Source organism: Pungitius pungitius, chromosome 2 (genome assembly GCF_949316345.1).
Source record: "Pungitius pungitius chromosome 2, fPunPun2.1, whole genome shotgun sequence".
In the NCBI taxonomy this organism is placed as follows: domain Eukaryota; kingdom Metazoa; phylum Chordata; class Actinopteri; order Perciformes; family Gasterosteidae; genus Pungitius; species Pungitius pungitius.
In genome coordinates, this window is record NC_084901.1 from 4,979,020 (window position 1) to 4,998,536 (window position 19,517).

Consider the following 19,517-nt stretch of genomic DNA (forward strand, 5'->3'; position numbering starts at 1 on the left):
ACTGTTGCAGACTATGAACCTCTGGATTTGTGGAGAACTAACTGACCACTGTGTGACATGCCTCGCCCTTGCATTTTCAGGTTTCACACTGAGCACCGCACCGACCATCAGACTATTTGTCGCAGTTTCCCATTGCCTCCCCCCCCCCCCCTACCACCCTACCCCCGGGATTAATTTTCGTCGGCTGATGCTGTTGAGGCTGCAGTTCTCGAGTCAAGATGCTGCAGGATCAAATGACCACGTCCAGATGGCTAATGATTATCAAATACTGCCTTTAAAGCCCGCACTAGTGGTCACTCCGCTCGCATTGCGTAACGTCTCCTGTCCGAAGGGGGGAAAAAACATGAAAGTGGGAATATCCTCTATAATAATGATCCAGAAATCCTTCACTTAAACACCCAGAGCCATACAACCTGAAGTTGGCCCGATGGAGGCGTGGGCGTCACGGCAGTCATCAGCAGCTCTTCAGGGGCCTCCAAGGAACCTTCCCGGAAAGGTTAGACCAGTGGGGCCCCACGCTGAGGCGGGAGCCCGAGGTGTGTCCCTTGTTCACTTTCTGGATGCCTAATATATGGGGGCGAGCTCCTCTCCGATGGCCAGCCAGAGTCCATTTACCTGCTGTTGATAATTAGACAGATAACGGCGTGCACAAAACTCGTCTAATATTTAGAGGTGACGGGGCCGGGGTCGTGTTACGTCCCCCCTTTTCAGAGTGGACAGCGACTGTGAAATCAATCCGCGGTGACTCGCCGCTGCTGCTGCTCAGCGTTCGAGGAGCCCGGGGCCCCTCAAAGCCTCGACGTGGTTTTCCAGCTGGACCAAAAAAAAAAAAAAGGCTGAAACAAGAGCCGCGGATCATCTGCGCGAGAGGCACGGCCTGTATGGGGACACGAGTGGCCCTCGATGAATATTTAAAGCACTCATTTGATTCTCCGCCGCGGTGCCGGAGCCGCACGCGGGAGGACAGGTGCCAGCGGAGGGATCGGATGGAGGCTGCGCGCGCGGAGGGGGATCCGGGGCCATGCGATATGGGACGCAGGATGAAATAATAATGCGGATAATAATGCGGCAAGATTGAGTTTGCTGCTCCAAGAGGAACAAAAGAAAAAAGAAGAAAAGACAATAGCGACGATTGAGATCACGTTATCGAGGATGAAAGGCGCTTTAGAATGAATGTTGTTTTATCATAAATATTAAAAACAGCTGGAAAACATGTCGGAAAAGATCGGATTCCTTACGGAAGGTCACGAGGACGTGAGGAATAATGTAGTTTAATTTGCTATCACATATGATAGAGTTGTACGTGACGTGATACTATTAAAACAAACAGGAACATTATTACTATTTACCGAGAGGACATTTCCATTCCCGCCCGACGCCCGATATGAAATTTACAATTTAGGCCCAACTGGCGTTTCTTCTGCAGAGGATTACTGACCGGGGGTGGGGGGATTATTAATTGCACTCATCGCACGTGCAGCATCATTATTCGTTAAAGTGAAACATGTAAAGATGATGGGGAAAACAAGGTCAAGGAATAAGGCCAAAAGTAACACACATCTGACCTCTGTCTGTTTGGTGGTCCCTAATATTAAAGAAGCAGCACTGTTCAAAGAATGGCCAATATTTTATCCATAAACATTTTATATATATTTTTATATTATGCATTTCTCTCACACACACACTCAGCGGACGGCTCTGTAGCGGTTGCGGGTTGGGGGCATGTTAATCAGTGGGGTCATCTATTAGTAAAGACCCAGGGATCATTGTAATGCTGGCTACAGCTGCAACACCACCTCGCCCACCACCAACCCCACCCCGCCCCCCCACTGTGCCACTGAAGCCAAGCTTGAAACCTGAGCGAGCCGCCCCCACCCCACCCCCCTCACCCCTGGCCTGCCACCCGGCCCAGGCTGGAGAAACCCAACACACTGCCTGCACGTCAGTGACGGCTGGCCCACGTTGGTTGATTGATTGGTTGATGCCCACCATGTGGAAGAGGGGGTGGGGGGGGGATGGAAAATAAGAGAAGAAACCAAACGCGCTTTTTATTTTAATTTAAGACACCTCTTAAATTAGAATAGATTTATAGGGTCGCAGAACGCAGCGTCGATCCGGAGGGGGCCTTGTGTCTTAAAACGAGATGATGATGGGGATGAAATGTCATGAGTTAAACCGACTCTTTTCTAAACACAGACGAGTGGAACTTGAGCTGCTGTGGCCTTCACTAAAGAGCGTACAGGCATATGGCGGACTTACTGCTAAAAGCTTTGCTTTGGAACAATGCCGCAAGCCAACAGTGATTGATCATAACTCGCAGCAGACAGCTCACGGGCCTAATGTGGAGCCTCGGGGCATCGTAATGCCTTAAAAGGCCATAACGGCACCGGTCACGTGACCGCCGCCCTGCTCAGTGAGGCCCAATCAGACAGCATGGCATTACGTCATTGGAGGCCCACGGTTTGTGTTGACCAACGCACTGCGGATAAAACAGAAGCTTTAAATATTTCATTGAGGATCTCGGGTTGCTGGAGTTCTGGAGGTCAGGCCTGCAGAGACGGATCCCAACCACGTCCAATGTCTCCTCCTCCCTCCCTTCCTCCATCCATCCTCCTCCTCCTTCTCCTCCTCCTCTTACTTCTCCCTTTTGATGCAGGATGAAGGTGACAACAGAGGGACGGGTTTAATCATAGCAAAAGTAGTCCTTTGTGAACAATAGTCTTGATATGAAGTAGCCAGTGATCCTAGCTATTGATTTCACATACGTTCAACCTGCAGATGTATCTATGTGCCTATTTAGATGATAACAGACGACCCACCAGACGGATGCAAAATTGCTGCTGCGTAATGGCAGGTGGGACAGGAAGCCTTATCGGCCCTTTGTAAATCTAGTTTAAATTGAACTGGATTTGGATTATTAAGACTTGGGGTGTGGACTTAGAAACATTAGGGATTTAAACAAGCAGGTCAAATGACTAATTAACTAACTACTGTAGGAACGGCATAAAGCATTTGAGGCCCTTAATGGTATTTTGGCGTAACCTTTCTGTGTGTACATGACAGAGAGAGAGAGAGAGAGAGAGACAGAGAGAGAGAGGAAGAGAACAAGCCTTGCAGACTTCATTTTAAACATCCGACGCAACAAAAAGCGACATCTTAAGAAATTTCAAACCAGGGAGTCATTTCACGTCCCGTCAAGGCTACAAACACGAAGGGAGAGCAGATTGCCTCGTGACAGAATACATTTTTTTCAGAGGAGAGGGGGATTAAATGGCCTTATGTCACAGCATTTATTTTCTCCTGCCGTGATAACACGGAGGTGGGGGGGGGGGGGGGGGGGGGGGGGGTTGAGCAGTGGATTGAGGAGGATGTACGCGACAGCGCCCCCATCTGCCTCTTTCTTGAAGCTGCACCCATCGCTGCATGTGAAGGATGCCCTCAATTGCAAGGTTAATCACACCCAGTCCAATGTTCCCTTCAAAATACCCCCCACCACCCCCAGTCAGAAGCTCAAATGCTTAGCAGATTTGACGCACTGATCAGCGCAGCACACAAGACTTTGCGACGCTGTACGAACCCAAACAGCGCAGCGAAGGGTTTGACGTTACAGTCACTCAATGTGACAGGAGATGGAGCACCGGTCATCACGTGGGCTCCGAAGGACAATCCGAGTACTTGGATCATTCATCACCTCTCGTTTCACAGGGATCATGCAGCGTGTGTGTGTGTGTGTGTGTGTGTGGTGGCACAGTGACACCGTGTGGAAGGGATGCTGCTACTACTACAACAAGGGGGCCAGTTGTGTGTGGAAGACCAGATGTAATGGCAGCGACATTAAAGGCTTTATATAATATGGATTAAAAGTGTGGAGATTAACTGAATACAAGTATTAAAATAGCCCGCATGTTGGCGACCTTTGCGTCCGTCCCCATACATAAACACGCACGATGGCACAGATGGAATGGGCCATACATTGAAATGTTATTGGAAGTGGGTGGGATCAAATCACTTTATTCAACGACGTTAAAACTTATGAAGGACCAAAACATTCAAAGATGTCGGCATTCAAAGAGCAGAAATGTACAAATGAGATCTCTTTAAGAGCAACGTTGATGTATAAAACTCTGAATGAATGAATGATGATTGACTGTTTAACATCATGTGTACATGAATGTTCTTCAGTAGTCACAGTAAGGGGAAACGTACTAGAATCAGACAAAATCTTATTCACATTCAATGTTTTATTAAAAAAGAAGTTATAACAGGTTTATTTTATACACAACTATTTATGAGGTTATAAGCCTATTAATAGCGAGCATTTGTCTTTTTGACATCATGCCCACTTTCACAATGCAAAAAAAGTGATAAAAATAAAAGGATGAGCTTTCCAAAAAACAAAAACTAAACCTTTTGACTTTGTAACCCTCGAGTATCGCAGACCAAGTGACACAAAGAAAACTGTTCTAACCTGTGTGTTTCTGCTAAAGCCCCCGATGGCAGCGGTGGGGCCGCGTGGGGCCCAAATCCACACAGAGCAGAACCGAATGGTGAGGTGTGCACAAGGCAAGGAGACGCCGTCAACACAGGGGTGGTGGGGGGGTGGGGGGGGGGGGGGGTGGGGGGGAGATTACAGGATCAGGGCGCTGGCTCTCTGCAGCTGTGCTGATAAAAAAAAAAAAAAAACACAGAGGGAGGACAAGCCACGTGATTGGCCGAGGCGCTTCGTCCTCATCGTATCCGGCAGGGTCTGTCAGAGTGTGCAGGTGGGGGTGGGGGGGCTGTTTAAAACAGTAGTCTGTCTCAGAGCAGACGAGGAGGAGGGGGGGGAAAGCCCACGAGGAGATGAAATATAAGCGCCTCAAAATGTGTTTCTCCATACTCTTTCAAAAATAATTTAGGATTCAAATTGCAATGAGAAACGTACACATTTACTGGTTTGAGGAATTTCTTTTGTTCTTCACCAGTTTCTCCTGAACGTGTGGAGAGAAAAAGAATGAGGGAGTCTGCTGAAAAGATCAGATGGTTGTCATGTTTACCAGAGCAAAAACCAGGAGTGGATCAATGTGAATTTATTGCCCAGTGGATTCAAATAATGCTGAAAATTGAACTCATGATCTTACCCAAAAAACACAAGTCTTGTTTTTGAGAAAGACCAAAAAAACTACATTTACAGGCAGCTCGGGGAGAATAACACAGGCCAATCGTGAGAGTGGGCTCCTGCAAACACTTTGCAGGTTTGTTCTGTTGACGTGGATCCATAAACACATTCACACAGCTTTATGCTGCCTTAATATCACAAAAGTGAGCTCTGCAACAGTTAAAATGGCCGGACGAGAGGTGAGAAATGATTACCGATAACATCTGAAATCCCGGTGTAAAAACTGGAATATAAAACCGTCAAACAGTGAGCGGATTATTGAGCTTTAACTCACGTTTTTGGGAAGAAATCTGATCCCGTGAAAAGGGCCCGAACCACTCTGTTGATTTCTGTAGAGTTGGATCCTTCCGGCTCGCGGCAGCCTGGTTTGAAACCACTCACTTATCTGTACAACGCGTAAATCGGAGAGAGAGGAGTCTCACACCTTTCAACACACACAACGGACACCCAACTACAAAGCGGACCATCGGCTAAGTTTACAAAGCTAGCTAACTATCTGTAACACACCCACATGGCGTATGGCGTTTAGTGGAAGTAAAACACCAAGTGAAACTAACTGGACGGTAAAAAAAAAAAAAAAAAAACACAGTTTGACAAATATTGGCATGATTTCCATCCTTTCAATGTGTCCTTGGTGAAAATGTTAATCACTATGCAAGATACCACAACCACAGATTTCAACCCTGAGCCCAAAAAGGTCCCACATCGGCCCCAAATAAATATGAACGGAAGGAGCAGAATAAAAGTAGAATGTATAAAAACGATGTGCTTTTGCTCGTGACTTTAGGACTTCACGACTGGGTTTTGGGGGAGCTTCTTGAATGGTCACCCTTCCTTTTGTAATGAGGCACAGGAGGGTTGACATCAGAGGAGATACGGTGAGCTTTTTTTTTTTTTTTTTGTGCCACGTTCAGCCTTTAACTCTCCCGTCACTAAGCAACCTGGGATTCTCACCGCGATCCATAAGGAGAATACGTTTCAAGGCTTTCCGGGTACCTGGACATCACTCGGGCAGCGTTTTTGGTTCACAGGGGTGTCTTATCACTGTACAAGGTAGATGCCGTACATGCACAAAGAACAAAACATTCCAAATGTGTTGCCCCCCCCCCCCACCCGGCAAAAGTATTAAAATTTACAGGAAATAAAAGACGGAAAAAAACAACAAAACAGCCGAAAGTCAAAGCTGCGATTGCTTTTTTTTTTGCAATTTCTTTCCACACATCATGGATTCACACAGGAACCCGCCACATTGAATCAACAATGAGGAACATGAAAATGAGATTTTTGTTTTTTTTTTAAAGGTCAGAGGTCAAATCTATACATATGAAATCAATCCCTTCAAAAACAAAAAAAACAAAATAAAGAATTGCTCTATACCTGAACGACAAAACATTGGGCTCTTATTTTGTAATCAGGTGCAGGTGATGCAGTCGGGGTGGAATCCACATTCATTGGAGCAAACTCCCGGTGACTGAGAAATGGAGACGGGTCCTTACTACACAAAGTGGAATCTTCAATAAATCACATCTCGCTGCTTTGTACTCAAATAAAAACAGACTCTGGTGCTGGTTTTCTAAATTCCCTAGAATGAGAGGTGATTACATTCTCTCTCTACCCGGAAACAACACAGATAGAATTGTTGTTTTGAAAGAAGGACGTGTGATAGGAAGCCGGACGAGAATGTTTGGTGTTCGATGAACCTCACGACGGATATGAGAATCCATACAAACGAGGTGTTTAAAGGGCAGTTCTGGTCAAGCACAAACCAACCCACGAAACAAGATGTGCGTCTGAATCGTTTATTTCCCCGAGACCTTGTTAAGCATTTTGTTTTGCTGTGTGCGTGTAGACAGGCAGCAGGTCAAAGAGGTGTTGAATGTTGGAAAAGATGCGTTTCGGAAGCATTCGGGGGTTGATTCAAGAGCTCCTTTTTGGCACTACACTTCTTGTACTTTCATATGAAAGGTGCATGTGACACCTTGTGTGTGTGTGTGTGTGTGTGATCGTGCGCCTCGGAAATACCTCCATAATATTGCGGAGCGACTAAAAAAGAAAAATAGGGTTCAAACGTATACTTTTTTTTATATTTTAAAAAGGAACAAGATGTTCTGCGGAAGGCTTCCTGCCTAAATGCACCTTACAAATGTGGACACCGGGGTCGGGACATCTGTGCAGGGACAAACAGCTACAGGGTGGGAGGGGTGTCTGTCAAACACACCAAAGGCTAGATATCCATAAAATTCCTTGTTTAGTAACAATAATAATAATAATAAAAAAATCAACTTGTTTAAATATGAATATTATAAGTCTGCTTTCTCATGGTTAGCAAATCAAATATAGTCTCTGTTGGGGTTAAAGGAGGAAGCGGGGTTGGGGGAGCCCTCCAATCACTACAACTCCATGTCCTGGGCCTCGTCTTCTGAGAAATCTGACATGGAGCTTTCGGATGAGGAGTCGCCGGCCCCCTCTTCCTGCTCCTTCAGAGCCTCCTCTGTTGCATATTTCTGGATGTACTCTGTGGATGAAAAATAGAGACATGAGAAAGAGAGAGAGAGAGAGAGAGAGAGAGAAAATGGTCAGGCAAAAAAAAGGTGAAGCCCTAAAACTCCAAGATGAGGTCTATATGTGGACACTACATATTGCTCTGGTAGGATAAGAGATCAGAAAAATAACTGTTTCCAGGTGAGGAATAGACTAAAGCAACCGGGACTCTAAGCCCAACCGATTTGCATGAGGCCTAACCTTTGATTTTCTGCTTGTACTCCTCTGGCCGGTGAAGGTACATGGCAGCTGCGTCTCCGTTCAGGGGGTCGATGGGGTTCGGGTAAGCCAGCAGCTGGGGCAGGAACGACTCAAAGATGTTGGTCAAATCTGTGGAAGAAGGCAACAGATTACATCTTCACCGCCTGAGAGACACGAACTATGCACATGCTCGCAGTCCGTCAACCACATGTCTACCATGTGCAACTGTTAACGGACCACAGGGAAGCCTATGTCCAATGTACACACACACACACACACACACACACACACACACACACACACACACACACACACACACACACACACACACACACACACACACACACACACACACACACACACACACACACACACACAATAAGAGTCAGTGTTGGCATTTAGTAGTAACAGGATCTCACAGCCCAGCTTGGGCTCACAGAGCCTCGGACCACACTAATCCCTTCCCCTAGCTATCTGCTGGCAGGCCTCAGCCTTTTCCCACAGCTGAAGCCTAGTGGGGGGAGAGAGAGAAAAAAAATGATGTAATTCTTCCCCCATCTCTGGGGTGTCACTGTTGAGCCCATTCTTGAGTTCTGGAAGAACAAAAACTTTCCTACAGTCTACATGACGCTCTCATCGGGATCTCGTCAGTTTTTGTTCGCTTGGTCGGTTTTTTCTTCTCTAGGTTATTTTTTTTGAAAATTACAAAAGGGGGAGGGACGCTACGAGCATTACTCGAGTGACGTTTACATTGCTCATCAGCTCATCTTGGCCCCCGTGGAGGGGCTCTAATGACACACGGGCGGGCGCGTCCAAAGTCGGAACCACTCACCGTATAGCGCTGTCCACGTCTGGTTGATGACATCTAAGCACACGGTCCCTGACCTGGGAAACCGGGGAGAACACAGTCAGAGGGGTGAGGCCCGGAGGGAGGGGTGAGGCCGGAGGGAGGGGTGAAGCCCGGAGGGAGGGACGAGCGAGTGCAAATCCACGGTGCCCAAAATACTTGTGCGGCAGGTAGGTGCAATCAAATAATCCTGAGTCACTGGTGGATATATAACACGACTGACACAGCCCCCCCCCCCCCCCCCCCCTCCACCACCCCTCCCCCAGTTGGAGACGGGTGTGAACCGCCTCACTGGGGCGACATCTTTGGCCTTGGCGAGAGTCGCTGCTCGCAGAGAGCAACCATCAGAAGATCTCGCCTCTAAGCGGCGGCTTTTCTGTTCATCATTTCTAGGATTTACTGCCGTCTGCGGGACGCGGCAAAACTAGCGACACGTAAAAAGTTAAGTTTAAGTGTAGTGCGGAACATAAGCAGACTGTTCCCAGTGTTTCAAGTTAACGCACAGGAAAAGCAAAATAGAAAATAATGAATTGAACAAATTTTTTTTTTTACTTTAAATACAAGACCAGCACGCCATAAAGGAATATCCAAATACTGTGATATGTGGTCTAATACGGAAGGACCTTAAGTGACCAGTAACCCCGTGGCCCTAAAGTGCTCTCAAAGTTACAGAAACCCAACAGAAACCTCCACGCTGCAAATGCAGGACTGAAATCAACTTACGCTTCGTCAATGTTGGGATGAAAAATCTTGTTCATGAATCCTGGAAAAAACAAAGTAGAAATGATGAAAGTGTTAAAAATAAGATTGTGACCTTATTTGCATGCGACAGTAGAGCCTCGTACCTATTGATGGGGACTTGAAAGGATATTTGTCAGGAAGATCTACTCGCACCTTCCACACGCCTCCTTCGTACGGTGCTGTACCCATGAAGGGGAGGAGAGGGACACACACAAATAAATAAATAATTTACAACACTGTTGAGGGCAGGGGAGACTTTCACTTCATCCAACGTCATATTTCAGCCTTTGAGCACTTCAATGGGGGGTTGCATCAATTTTCTGCACTGCTTTCTTCTACACACTCTCTCTCACACACACACACACAAACACACACACCCTCCCTGTGCGGTTTTCTTTTATCTTGTGCAGTAATGCCTCTGCAGCCCAGAGGTATTCTTTACTTTCAGATCGCTTCGTACGCTGACATCAAAGAGCGAGATTGTCTTGCGTGTGTGCGGCGCCCAGGACGGAGCAGCACGCCGATGAAAACACGCCAGCTCAGGACGAATAGTGGCGAGCGTGTGCCCACGACGCACACACAAGTTCCGTTTTATTTGCCATGGTTACGAGGCATCATAAACGGGGTCAAACGCCAACTTCCTCTCTGGTGCGCGGGCGGCAGCAGTTTTCGGCGCGACAGATGTTGTGCGCGGGCACACGGAACGAAGTACTTCCTGCTGCGGATCCATCCAAATTCACCCCTGGACTCTGTGGCCCGGTTCTTTGTGTTGCTGCGGAGGCTGACGTCAGTCAATCTACCCGCTGTCTTTTCACACCGTTTACTTTTTACTAAATGTCAGACGTGGGGGGAATCAATACTTTTTTTAAATGTTAAATTTTTGCACAAGATAAAAGAAAACTGCACAGGGAGATAGTGAGTGTGTGTGTGTGTGTGTGGCTCAAATGTAGTCAGAGAAGAGGAAATGATGGAGAAGCATTTAAGGTGAGAGCAAATTCACAAATAAACGTTCCTTAACTTTGTTTTCCCCATTTTATATGGATTAGCTCGAATGAGGATCGGGCAACAAATGAGGAAACTCGTGTGTCGGACAAAAAAGAAGAAGAAGAAGAAGAAGAAGAAGAGAACACTTACTTCCTTGTGGTCCAAAAAACTTCACTACAAATTCATTGAGTCCGCTGAGAATGGTGACTTCATGCTTGCTCTCGATGCTGTTTAGTCGTTAAGGTCATCTGCGCACGACTGCATGAACATAATCAATAATCAACCCTGAGGGACGACCGCAACAAACATGATCACTTTGGACAGTTCAATGAAAGTTTGGATCCGGATTTGAGGCCGAGTCCCTGAGCCTCATCCTTGGATGACAGTTGGAGCCTCAACGCGATTCGTCAATCGGTTCATTTCCAGAGACTGAAGTATGCGTGCCATTGATTCCAATAAACTGTTAATACTTCTTGTTTTTCATGTGCTGACCCATCAAACGTACACAGAGATGTTTCACCTCTCTCGTGTGAGCGGAGGGGAAGAACAATCGGGAGGGTTCAGGAGAGGGGATGAATCTCAAGTGTTCCTCGCCACGTGGTAGCAGCCGGCTCGCCAATCAGGATTGAGCGCGGATCCCATTAGCGGCGGCCCTGACCCCCCCCCCCCCCATGCGAGTTAAATCGAACCGGAGGCTATTTTGAGCTCCGGTCGAGTCCGTCGAAAGTGCGAGACCGAATCCCTTCGCTTAATGAGGAGGGATGAGGAAACGCGTCCTCAGAAGGGGAGGAAAGCGCTGCGTTGGGAGGAGACACAGAGTGAACACAAATGCTCAGATTGCACCGACTCATATAAAGTTACAGTCGCGTGATGATAATGATGTGAAGACAAGTCCGGAGTCCCCAACCACCAATATCCCCAACAACCAAAACAAAGGCCCTGCCGACACGTTGTAATACATTTCTATTGGAGGCATTCAAATACGGTGCTTAGACGCTTCGGTGTTTAAGCTCCAGTCGAGTGAAGGCGTTAAGCGACAGGAACGCTGTAAACAAATGAATTGGCAACAACAACCTCCAAAAAAATAAATAAACGCGCTTGCCGCTCTCACTGAGAGACTCCTTTCATTAAATAACACTTTAAAAACACTGCACAGCCAGAAAAGGTTCAAAAGACATACTTTCAAGCTGCCAATTAGCCAAGTTTTAAAAGATTATTCAAGCACTGGGGTCAGTGTTCTCCTCTTCTTGTACCTCATGAAGCACATCTAAAAAGGGCTTAGATGCAGAAGTATGCAGTAAATGGCGTTTAGGGTTGTGGTCCAGACATGTCTTGTTTTCGGTCAATTTTGGCCACTATCCCGGTCTGACCCTTAAAATATCCCATCCTGACCCAACTCTTTGTAAGTATGGAAAACAAACACGGTGGAGCGAAGTTGTTTGGGATCAGAAGCAAAAGCCAGTTCTATTCTTTCATAAAAAACAAGGTGCTCACATTAGTCACAATAGAAAACACTTCAACTATTAATGCATACTTTTAACATGGTCAGATTGGACTATTCACATCAGAGCACCTTCGGCTTCAAGCAATCCTTCTGAAAAGGGAAGGTGCAGAGCTTCTGGGTAGACAAAGCGGAAATAACAGGAAAGGCGGCAAATCAAATAATCCCAAAAGGCTCTGGGAGAGAGTTATGTTACCGAGTAGCAGAGCAAACGACATGTAGACCTTCCAGTTATTAATGGCCAACCAGAAAGGAAGACTGTCAAAGACTCAACCTAAGACGCAAAGTAAGGAAGCCTTCCTGCAGGACATTAATAGTCTGTAACCCCCCCCCCGCAAAAAAAAAAAAAAAGCCACCGGGTGAAGAGGGAACATGAAAGGAGCGTGGAGAAAAGAAAAAAAGGTCAGCAAACAGAGCAGGGGGGGGGGGGGGGGTTGGGGTGGGGAGCATGACGAGATGATGCAGAGAGTCAAATAAAGCGAAAAAGATGCATGCAAAGCAGGATGCAGAGACACGCAAGAGGGAGGAGTGCGGCCTGCTGAATGACCGTCTGGCCTTGCAGGCAGATGTGTGGTTGGGGATGACATCATTGCTGCGGACTGCCGGCTCGGCGATGATGAGTTTCGCCTCGGTGTTTACAAAGAAAACACAATGACATAAACCGTTAACAGTCAATCAAGTTTTAAGCGGGATTATTTATAGGACTGGATTTTTTTTATCTGGAGGTTTCTAATGAGGAAATTGTTATGGGTCACATTGTGATGGGGACTAAGAGCATGAAGGCGTGAAGTGTGCTACACTCCAACCACTCGGAGGACCTGTCACCACAAAGTCACATCCCACCACTGGGGAATACAGCTCCGTTTCAGCTTAAACGCCTGCGTACCCTCACCAGGGGGAGGTCTCCACACGGGACGGTATGATGGCCTTGGACAGAAAGAAACCGTGGTGGGAAAGGATGCCTTTGAAGTACATGGGGACAAACGGATGTCGATGTGTTTTAACTTTTCACAAAGCTTAACTTCTTTTTGGGCACATCTTTGTTTGGAGATAAGGAGGGCGGTAACCTCGCTTTCGTTTTTCTCTCCCCTTGCACACAGATGGTAGCTGCAGTGAACACCAATGCCCTACAGATGAAAGGCAGGAAATATAGCAGCCGTCCTCAGAGTGAAGGCAGTGGGTCGGCTTCCTCCTGCCGAAAGAGACGCAGGCTACCAATAGAACGAGATCACAAAGAAGCTACATTTTGGAATAACACTTATTCCTGTGAAAAACAATAAGACACCTGAAAATGAAGTCAATACCATTTTTTTTCCCTGCATCCCTGAGGGCGTTTACTCCAGCTTTATTATTCTATTTCAACACGGGCATCGTTTCTTCTTAAGTCTCAAGACCATGTGGAAATGTGCCCGGATCGGTGCAGTGAACTGTTTTATGCGCTCTGCACTGAGCCAAGCGGGATTACAGTGTGACCTCCACCACACTCAGCGGTCTGAAAAGAAAACGAGGCAGCCTGAGGGGAAGGGGGGGGGGGGGGGGGGGGGGGGAGAAGGGAAAGGAGGGAGGGTTATAGGTGGTGTGTTTGTATCTTGGCCAGGCCACACTGAAAGTCGAACTTTCTCCACTCGGGAGTCTTAACCGAACTGAACTGAACTGAGGGGATGGATAATCCGGTGAATGCGTCGCCAGCTGATCCAGTATCTTCTTATCCCGAACCCCAAATTCAGAGGTTGTTCCAAATCATTTTAAACCTGGTGACAAAATCAATTTATATGCTACTTCAAATCAGATACAACAAGTCAATATATTTAAATGCCTAGATCCTCATTTTTTCACCAGGTTCTGAAACCACCGCAGCTCCACATGCTACTTCCTTCACAGTCGACATGAGGCCGTTTATTTCTCAGCTCCAGCATGAGGGGGGTGGGGGTGGGGGGGGGTGGGGGTGTCTTGGCCCGCCCTGGCTTACAACTGAAAATACGTACAGAGGTATGATAGCAACACGCTTGCGGCCGTGCCAGCTGCTCTCACTTCCTCCTGCCTGGATCCCGCAAGAGAGACGGCTCTGTAGCTCCTAGGACTTAATCACCTTTACCACGACCCATTAGGCCCATGTGATTATTTTAGGTAGAACCAAAGAAAAAAAAAGGTATGAATAAGCCACGAGGAGTGACCAATTTTGGTCCGACAGCAAAGTTCATATATACATATATATATATAATATATTTGCACGATGACAGTCACAGGGCTTGTTTTTGCATTGGAGCCCAGTTTGGTAACAACAAGCCAAGAAACTAAAAGGCTTCGGCACAACCGTACGGATGCATTTTCCTCCGTTCCATAACTCTGACAGGTTACACTGCATGTTGCTGCTCGTGGACTTATTTAGAAACTACGTTGGTGATGTGAAAGGAAGGATGAGAGTAGGTGAGCTTGCTCAGACAGCGCGCTGCTGGAGCACTCGGCGCCAGCGTGTGCGGCCGGTGAAAAGAAAACCTCGCAGCCCGTTTTACATATGAATGGGCACATGGCCCCCAAAAGGCCTGACTGGATGAGGGTCCACATGTAACTGCCCGGGTGCTTTTAAAAAGGACTGCACTCACTGGATGGGGGAAAAAGAAAATGGTCTCTATGAATACATTTCAACTAAGAAAAAGTCTACAAGCGAGAATTTCAACGTGGGACAAAGGAGAACAACTGATGTCTGGTTCACAAGACCAGATAAAAACACAAGAGTTAATGGCACGGTTTGATCTCAGCTCGGATAGAAACGTGTACGAGGCAACCACTCTCTTTTCTATCTATTCAAGTTTTGAACATGCCCATCAATGCAATAGCTGTCATTGCAAATGGCAGTACAACATTAGAGCTATACATCTTTAAATCTACCTCCAAAAAAAAAAAAAAGGAAGAGGAATCAATCCTACAGCAAAAATCTTATAGACAGTCGTGAGTGTACTATGTGAGCTGATGGGTTCCTCCCCGTGTGGGAGACGGATCGGCACACCGCTGCACAGCCGAAGTTCTTTGTCTGCGCCGGCGGAGGACGAGAGCCCACCCACTGCAACCCAACGTGAATCCCTCGGCTGCTCCTCCTCGCGTCCCTCCGCTAAATCAACAGTCTATTTACAGACCCAGCACGGCGTGCGAGCTGCTCCCCGGGCCGCGTTCAAACGCACAAGCAAAACGATCACTAAATGATCCCAAAACTGCAGAAGCGATGACCTGAATCTGAGGCAAGCGTCCACGGAGCACGTCTACCAATAAGACGCGGCGAGGTTCGCAGTGCCCCCCCCCCCCGCTTTCAACGCTGCGGCGACGCCGAACAAAGCCGAACCAGTGTTCTGCTGCGGCGGTTTCATTTGTTTGAAACAAAGATGCACCGATGCAGATTACCAGATGGAGTGACGTGTAGGGCGGGGATAGGGTAGATTGTACTTTTATACAGCATGGGTGTAGATTTAAGCCAGAGACAAAGTGCCTGTGTGCCACTGGTGCATATTCCAATGCAGGACCAATCGTAGCCTCCTTTTGATATTCCACATTAAAAGCAGCAGACAGAGGCGGGCTGAGCTCTCGGGTGGAAGGAAGAAAAAAAAAAATCATGTGAAACAAAGAAAGGAACTTCAGTCCATCTGTTTTTCCAAAAGGAACTCATCCATGCGTGCAGGAAGCTCCACTGTTAATCCCACAGTGCTAACAGTGAGGGCCTCAAATCTCCTACTGTCAGAGATGCTTTGCTCCTGGACCTCCAGTACAGGACTGTCAATCAAGGGGGCCCAGGGGGAGTGGGGGCGGGAGGGGGGGCATTGTGGTTGACTGCCTTGAAATCCTCCCCATTTTAAGTTATTCAATTATCTCCTAATCTTGTACCATTATTATCTCAGTTCAGCTAATTTCCTACAGTGTACAGAAGGTAAGTCATTTCCACACATTGTCTTTGTCGGTGTCTGAGCTTCTTACTACGGATTAAATATTTACCCGTGGCAACAATAAACATGGAGTACGGTGTGATAGCTGGGCTTCCGGTTTAACCATATGGCCGATGCCTAGAGGAGCCGTAGCAAAGTCCAATCCCTGGATTCCACGTCAAACCACATATCATTTGACCGGGTAGAAATTAAAATACCTGTATGTATTCCTGTTGCCTGTGTGCTTTCATACCTAGATAGCTGGAGGCAGAATGCCTCAGCTTCTCTGTGTTATTTCTATTACACCTCAAAAACCAGCATTTTGTTTACGGAACTTCATCACCAAACCAGAGCTTTCCCCACTCCCGTCACGAGTCCATCATGATCCTAATTCACTCATTCACTGGCTCCTTCGCTACAGTAAACTGCGTCTAGTTGGTTCAGCCCCCCCCCCCCCCCCCCTCCCCAATAGTAGCGCTGGGTGCCGATTAGCTGCCTGTGACTGTGTGACACGGCAGCGGGAGGTGGAGGTCCTATTGGGGACTTTTGTAAACGGGGAAACACAAAAGACTTCACTGCTGATGCTGCCCGGATGTCATGTCACGAGCGCACAATGGGGCCCGAAACACCAAACCAAGTCTCTAAACGGCTCCTTTGTGTTATGAACCCATTCTTTCTTTAAGCAGGGTACCCCATAACTTTTTTTACCCAATTCATTCTATTCATTTTATGCTAAAAAAACAGTTTCTTATTGCGACAGGTGAGAGACTTCCATTTTGTTAATTATTGTGTTAAATGGTGAAAAGAATGAACGGAAATAATAGCAGAACTACCTACACAGTATATGCAGTCAGCCCCACACTACAAGCTGAATGTAAATCTCATTCTTCGGGAACATAGTGTTCCAAAATTAAAGCAACATGTCCAAGAGCAGGACTGAATAGCCAGCGGACAAAAGTAATGCAGGAGAATTACTTTGATTTAAGGTCGTAGAAGTGCAGTTTGGCAAGGAAGTTGACGGTAAACAAGCCGTCTCTTAACACTCGGGATCGCTGCCAATGAGGGGTGTCAAAGAGTAGGGCACACAGAGGAAATGACTTTGGTAAGTCATTGTGGACCAACCCGTAACGTCTTCTCTCGGTCTTTATTGCATTGGATCGTATGAGTCCAAGCTACTGGCATGCAAACACAAAAACTATACTGTTTGGTGGTGAAAGTGAGCTGCCATCAATCAGCCTGTCTCAGGACAAAGCTTCAAAACCCAGCGATACGACATGCGCAGGTCATTGTGACATTCATTTTTGTGAATTCCCTAATGGCCCACGCTCCAGATTCTCAGCTCTCTGGTGGCCTCAGCAAATGAAAGCATGAGGGCTCTGACTGTCATCCCATAGTAATGGAAGAAAGAAGAGCCCTACCTACTCCAACTAGAAGCAACAGTCAGTAGTAAACCTACGTGATGCGTTAGCCGGTAGATCTCAAACTCTGTGGACCTACAGTCACCTTCAACACTTGCTAACCACGGCTCACTCGTGGAAAAGCAAAAACACAAGTCATTGTATGGAGCGTGGCAAGAGGCAAAAAGCTCTTTCCTGTCAGTCAAGTAGCTCGAGGAGGAGGCGCGGTGTGTGCGACCACTGCAAGGATGCTTGTCTCGGTGTGTGCCACAATCCTGTTTTACCAATCCGTCATGGCTGCCTACACATTAGCTGGAGGGTAAGCGGTAAGGGGGCGCGTTAACTTGCTCAAACGAGTACCATTGCGAGGTTGCAACGCATGAGGTAACAGGCAAAACAACAAGTGAAATTGAGCTTCCTGGTTCATGTACACATACGCCACTATTATTGCAAATATCAAGCAGGGTGCATTTATGAAATGCAGGTGTGTTAGGTATTCGAAAAGCAGACAGTTCTCATGATAGTCACTTTTATTAAATTAAAAACATGATCAATTTGAAAGGTTTTGGCTTATCTCCTTTTGAACTATTGTGTTGACCCTGTTGGGACAGGTTCCCCTTTGTTTTGGGTTTGCTGTGACCTGCCCAGTTCTAGCCCCATATTTGACTAAGCTGCACAGCCATCCCATCAGCTGTTCCTAGTCCCTCCCTGGTGGTTTCCGGCTAGTAACAAGCTACCCAATCATTAAGCTGCTTTCCACTGTGCTGGGACAGCAACAAAACTACTTGTTCGTAATGATCTTCCGGAAGATGTGGACTGGAAATGACTTATTGAAAAGTAAAAAAGTTGAACAATGGCATCGGCAGGACTAAAATAAACATGATAACTGGGAAAATCAACACCCTTAAAGTTCCAGCACTCCACAATAAAAGAAACGACTGCAGGCAAATGACACCTGCTCTGCCACTTCTGCCACATTCATCCAGACTCCAATATTGGATTAATGTACAACAACCTGTCCAAAATGATCACAGTTAGCCTTCCATATGCCCACAGACACTGAAGTACAGTGAGACACACACACACACGCAGAGCAGGTAGCCATTTTGATGTTGAAATTAACCAGCAGACTAGCCAGGCCAGTTCGGCAACGTTACAAGGTACGATCACAAGTGGCAGATGCGATAACACGGGTAGAAAACCCCTCGGTTGAGGGAGTGGGAGAGAGGAGAGGGGGGGGGGGTTACAAAAGCAAAGGCGAACAAGACCCAGAATGCTGCAATATCGCCATCGCTTTCCACGAGAGTAGAACAATAGACAGCAGCGTTGTGAAGTTGACGCTGGCCCCACGTTATGTAAACAAGCTCTCGTGCCAACGTGTAATAAGGGGGCCACTTTGACGTAACTCCCCCTGACGACAACAACAACAACAGGCTGGACAGAGGTGTTTTTTAACACAGTCCACTAATGCCAGGTCTCTTAGTGGTGCGCCCGGGTGGAACAGGAGAGAGCGACATGTAGGCGTTCGTTCCTGTAACTCTGCAATATGGACACACGTATACTTGCAAAATGCTAAAAAAAAAAAAATTAAAAAAAGGGCACGCGACACGTTGCGATTAACACAGCTGCCCCGATAAGCGACAGGAGGTTCGCAGGACAGAAATAGCTAACGTTAACTCCTTGGCTTTGCTAGCAGAATGTTTACACACACACACACATACACACACACAAAAAAACACCAATCATTTACAATGAAAGCTCTCTGCTTTAGGGTTACCTAGAAAAGCGGGCAGTATCAACAAATGGGTTTAGCTCATATCTCATTTCCACACGCATTCAGGACATATCGTTAGCGGACAAGACAGCGCGTGAGCGGCTGTTGTTTATGTTCAGAAAAGATACAGTTTCACCACATCGGTATCCATTCGCCTTTTACCCGGACTTGGAGACGACATTTTTCCTATTTCCACCGCAGAGCGCCAGTAAGTAAACTGAGAGCTGGCCCCGATACGCTAGACAGCCTAGCAAACGGTACTATCCAAAAGTTAACATTTGTTTTTCCGAAACGTTCACTGCAAAACGTCGTCACGGTTCCACGGCTCTCCGTCCTATTGAGTAGCTGAGCTTGCGTTGGACCTCTGTTCACTGCCTCTAGACCGTGGTCTTGACAAGTAAGGATCCCTCCGCGGGCTACGTCATATTTCTGCGACTGGACGTCGCTTTGAATGTCTTTCTG

The 19,517-nt window shown here is 47.0% G+C and overlaps 1 protein-coding gene across 1 annotated transcript; it reads right to left on the bottom strand.

Moving 5' to 3' along the window:
* Positions 1-7,211: 7,211 nt before the first annotated feature.
* ube2h (ubiquitin-conjugating enzyme E2H (UBC8 homolog, yeast)) lies at positions 7,212-19,443 on the bottom strand. Its single transcript, XM_037461119.2, has 7 exons — positions 19,184-19,443; positions 10,623-10,699; positions 9,593-9,667; positions 9,471-9,510; positions 8,733-8,785; positions 7,901-8,029; positions 7,212-7,673 (listed from the first exon to the last, which is right to left on the bottom strand). Exons 1-7 carry the CDS (start codon positions 19,234-19,236, stop codon positions 7,549-7,551), a joined length of 552 nt encoding a protein of 183 aa, XP_037317016.1. The 5' UTR covers positions 19,237-19,443; the 3' UTR covers positions 7,212-7,548.
* Between the last annotated feature and the right edge of the window lie 74 nt (positions 19,444-19,517).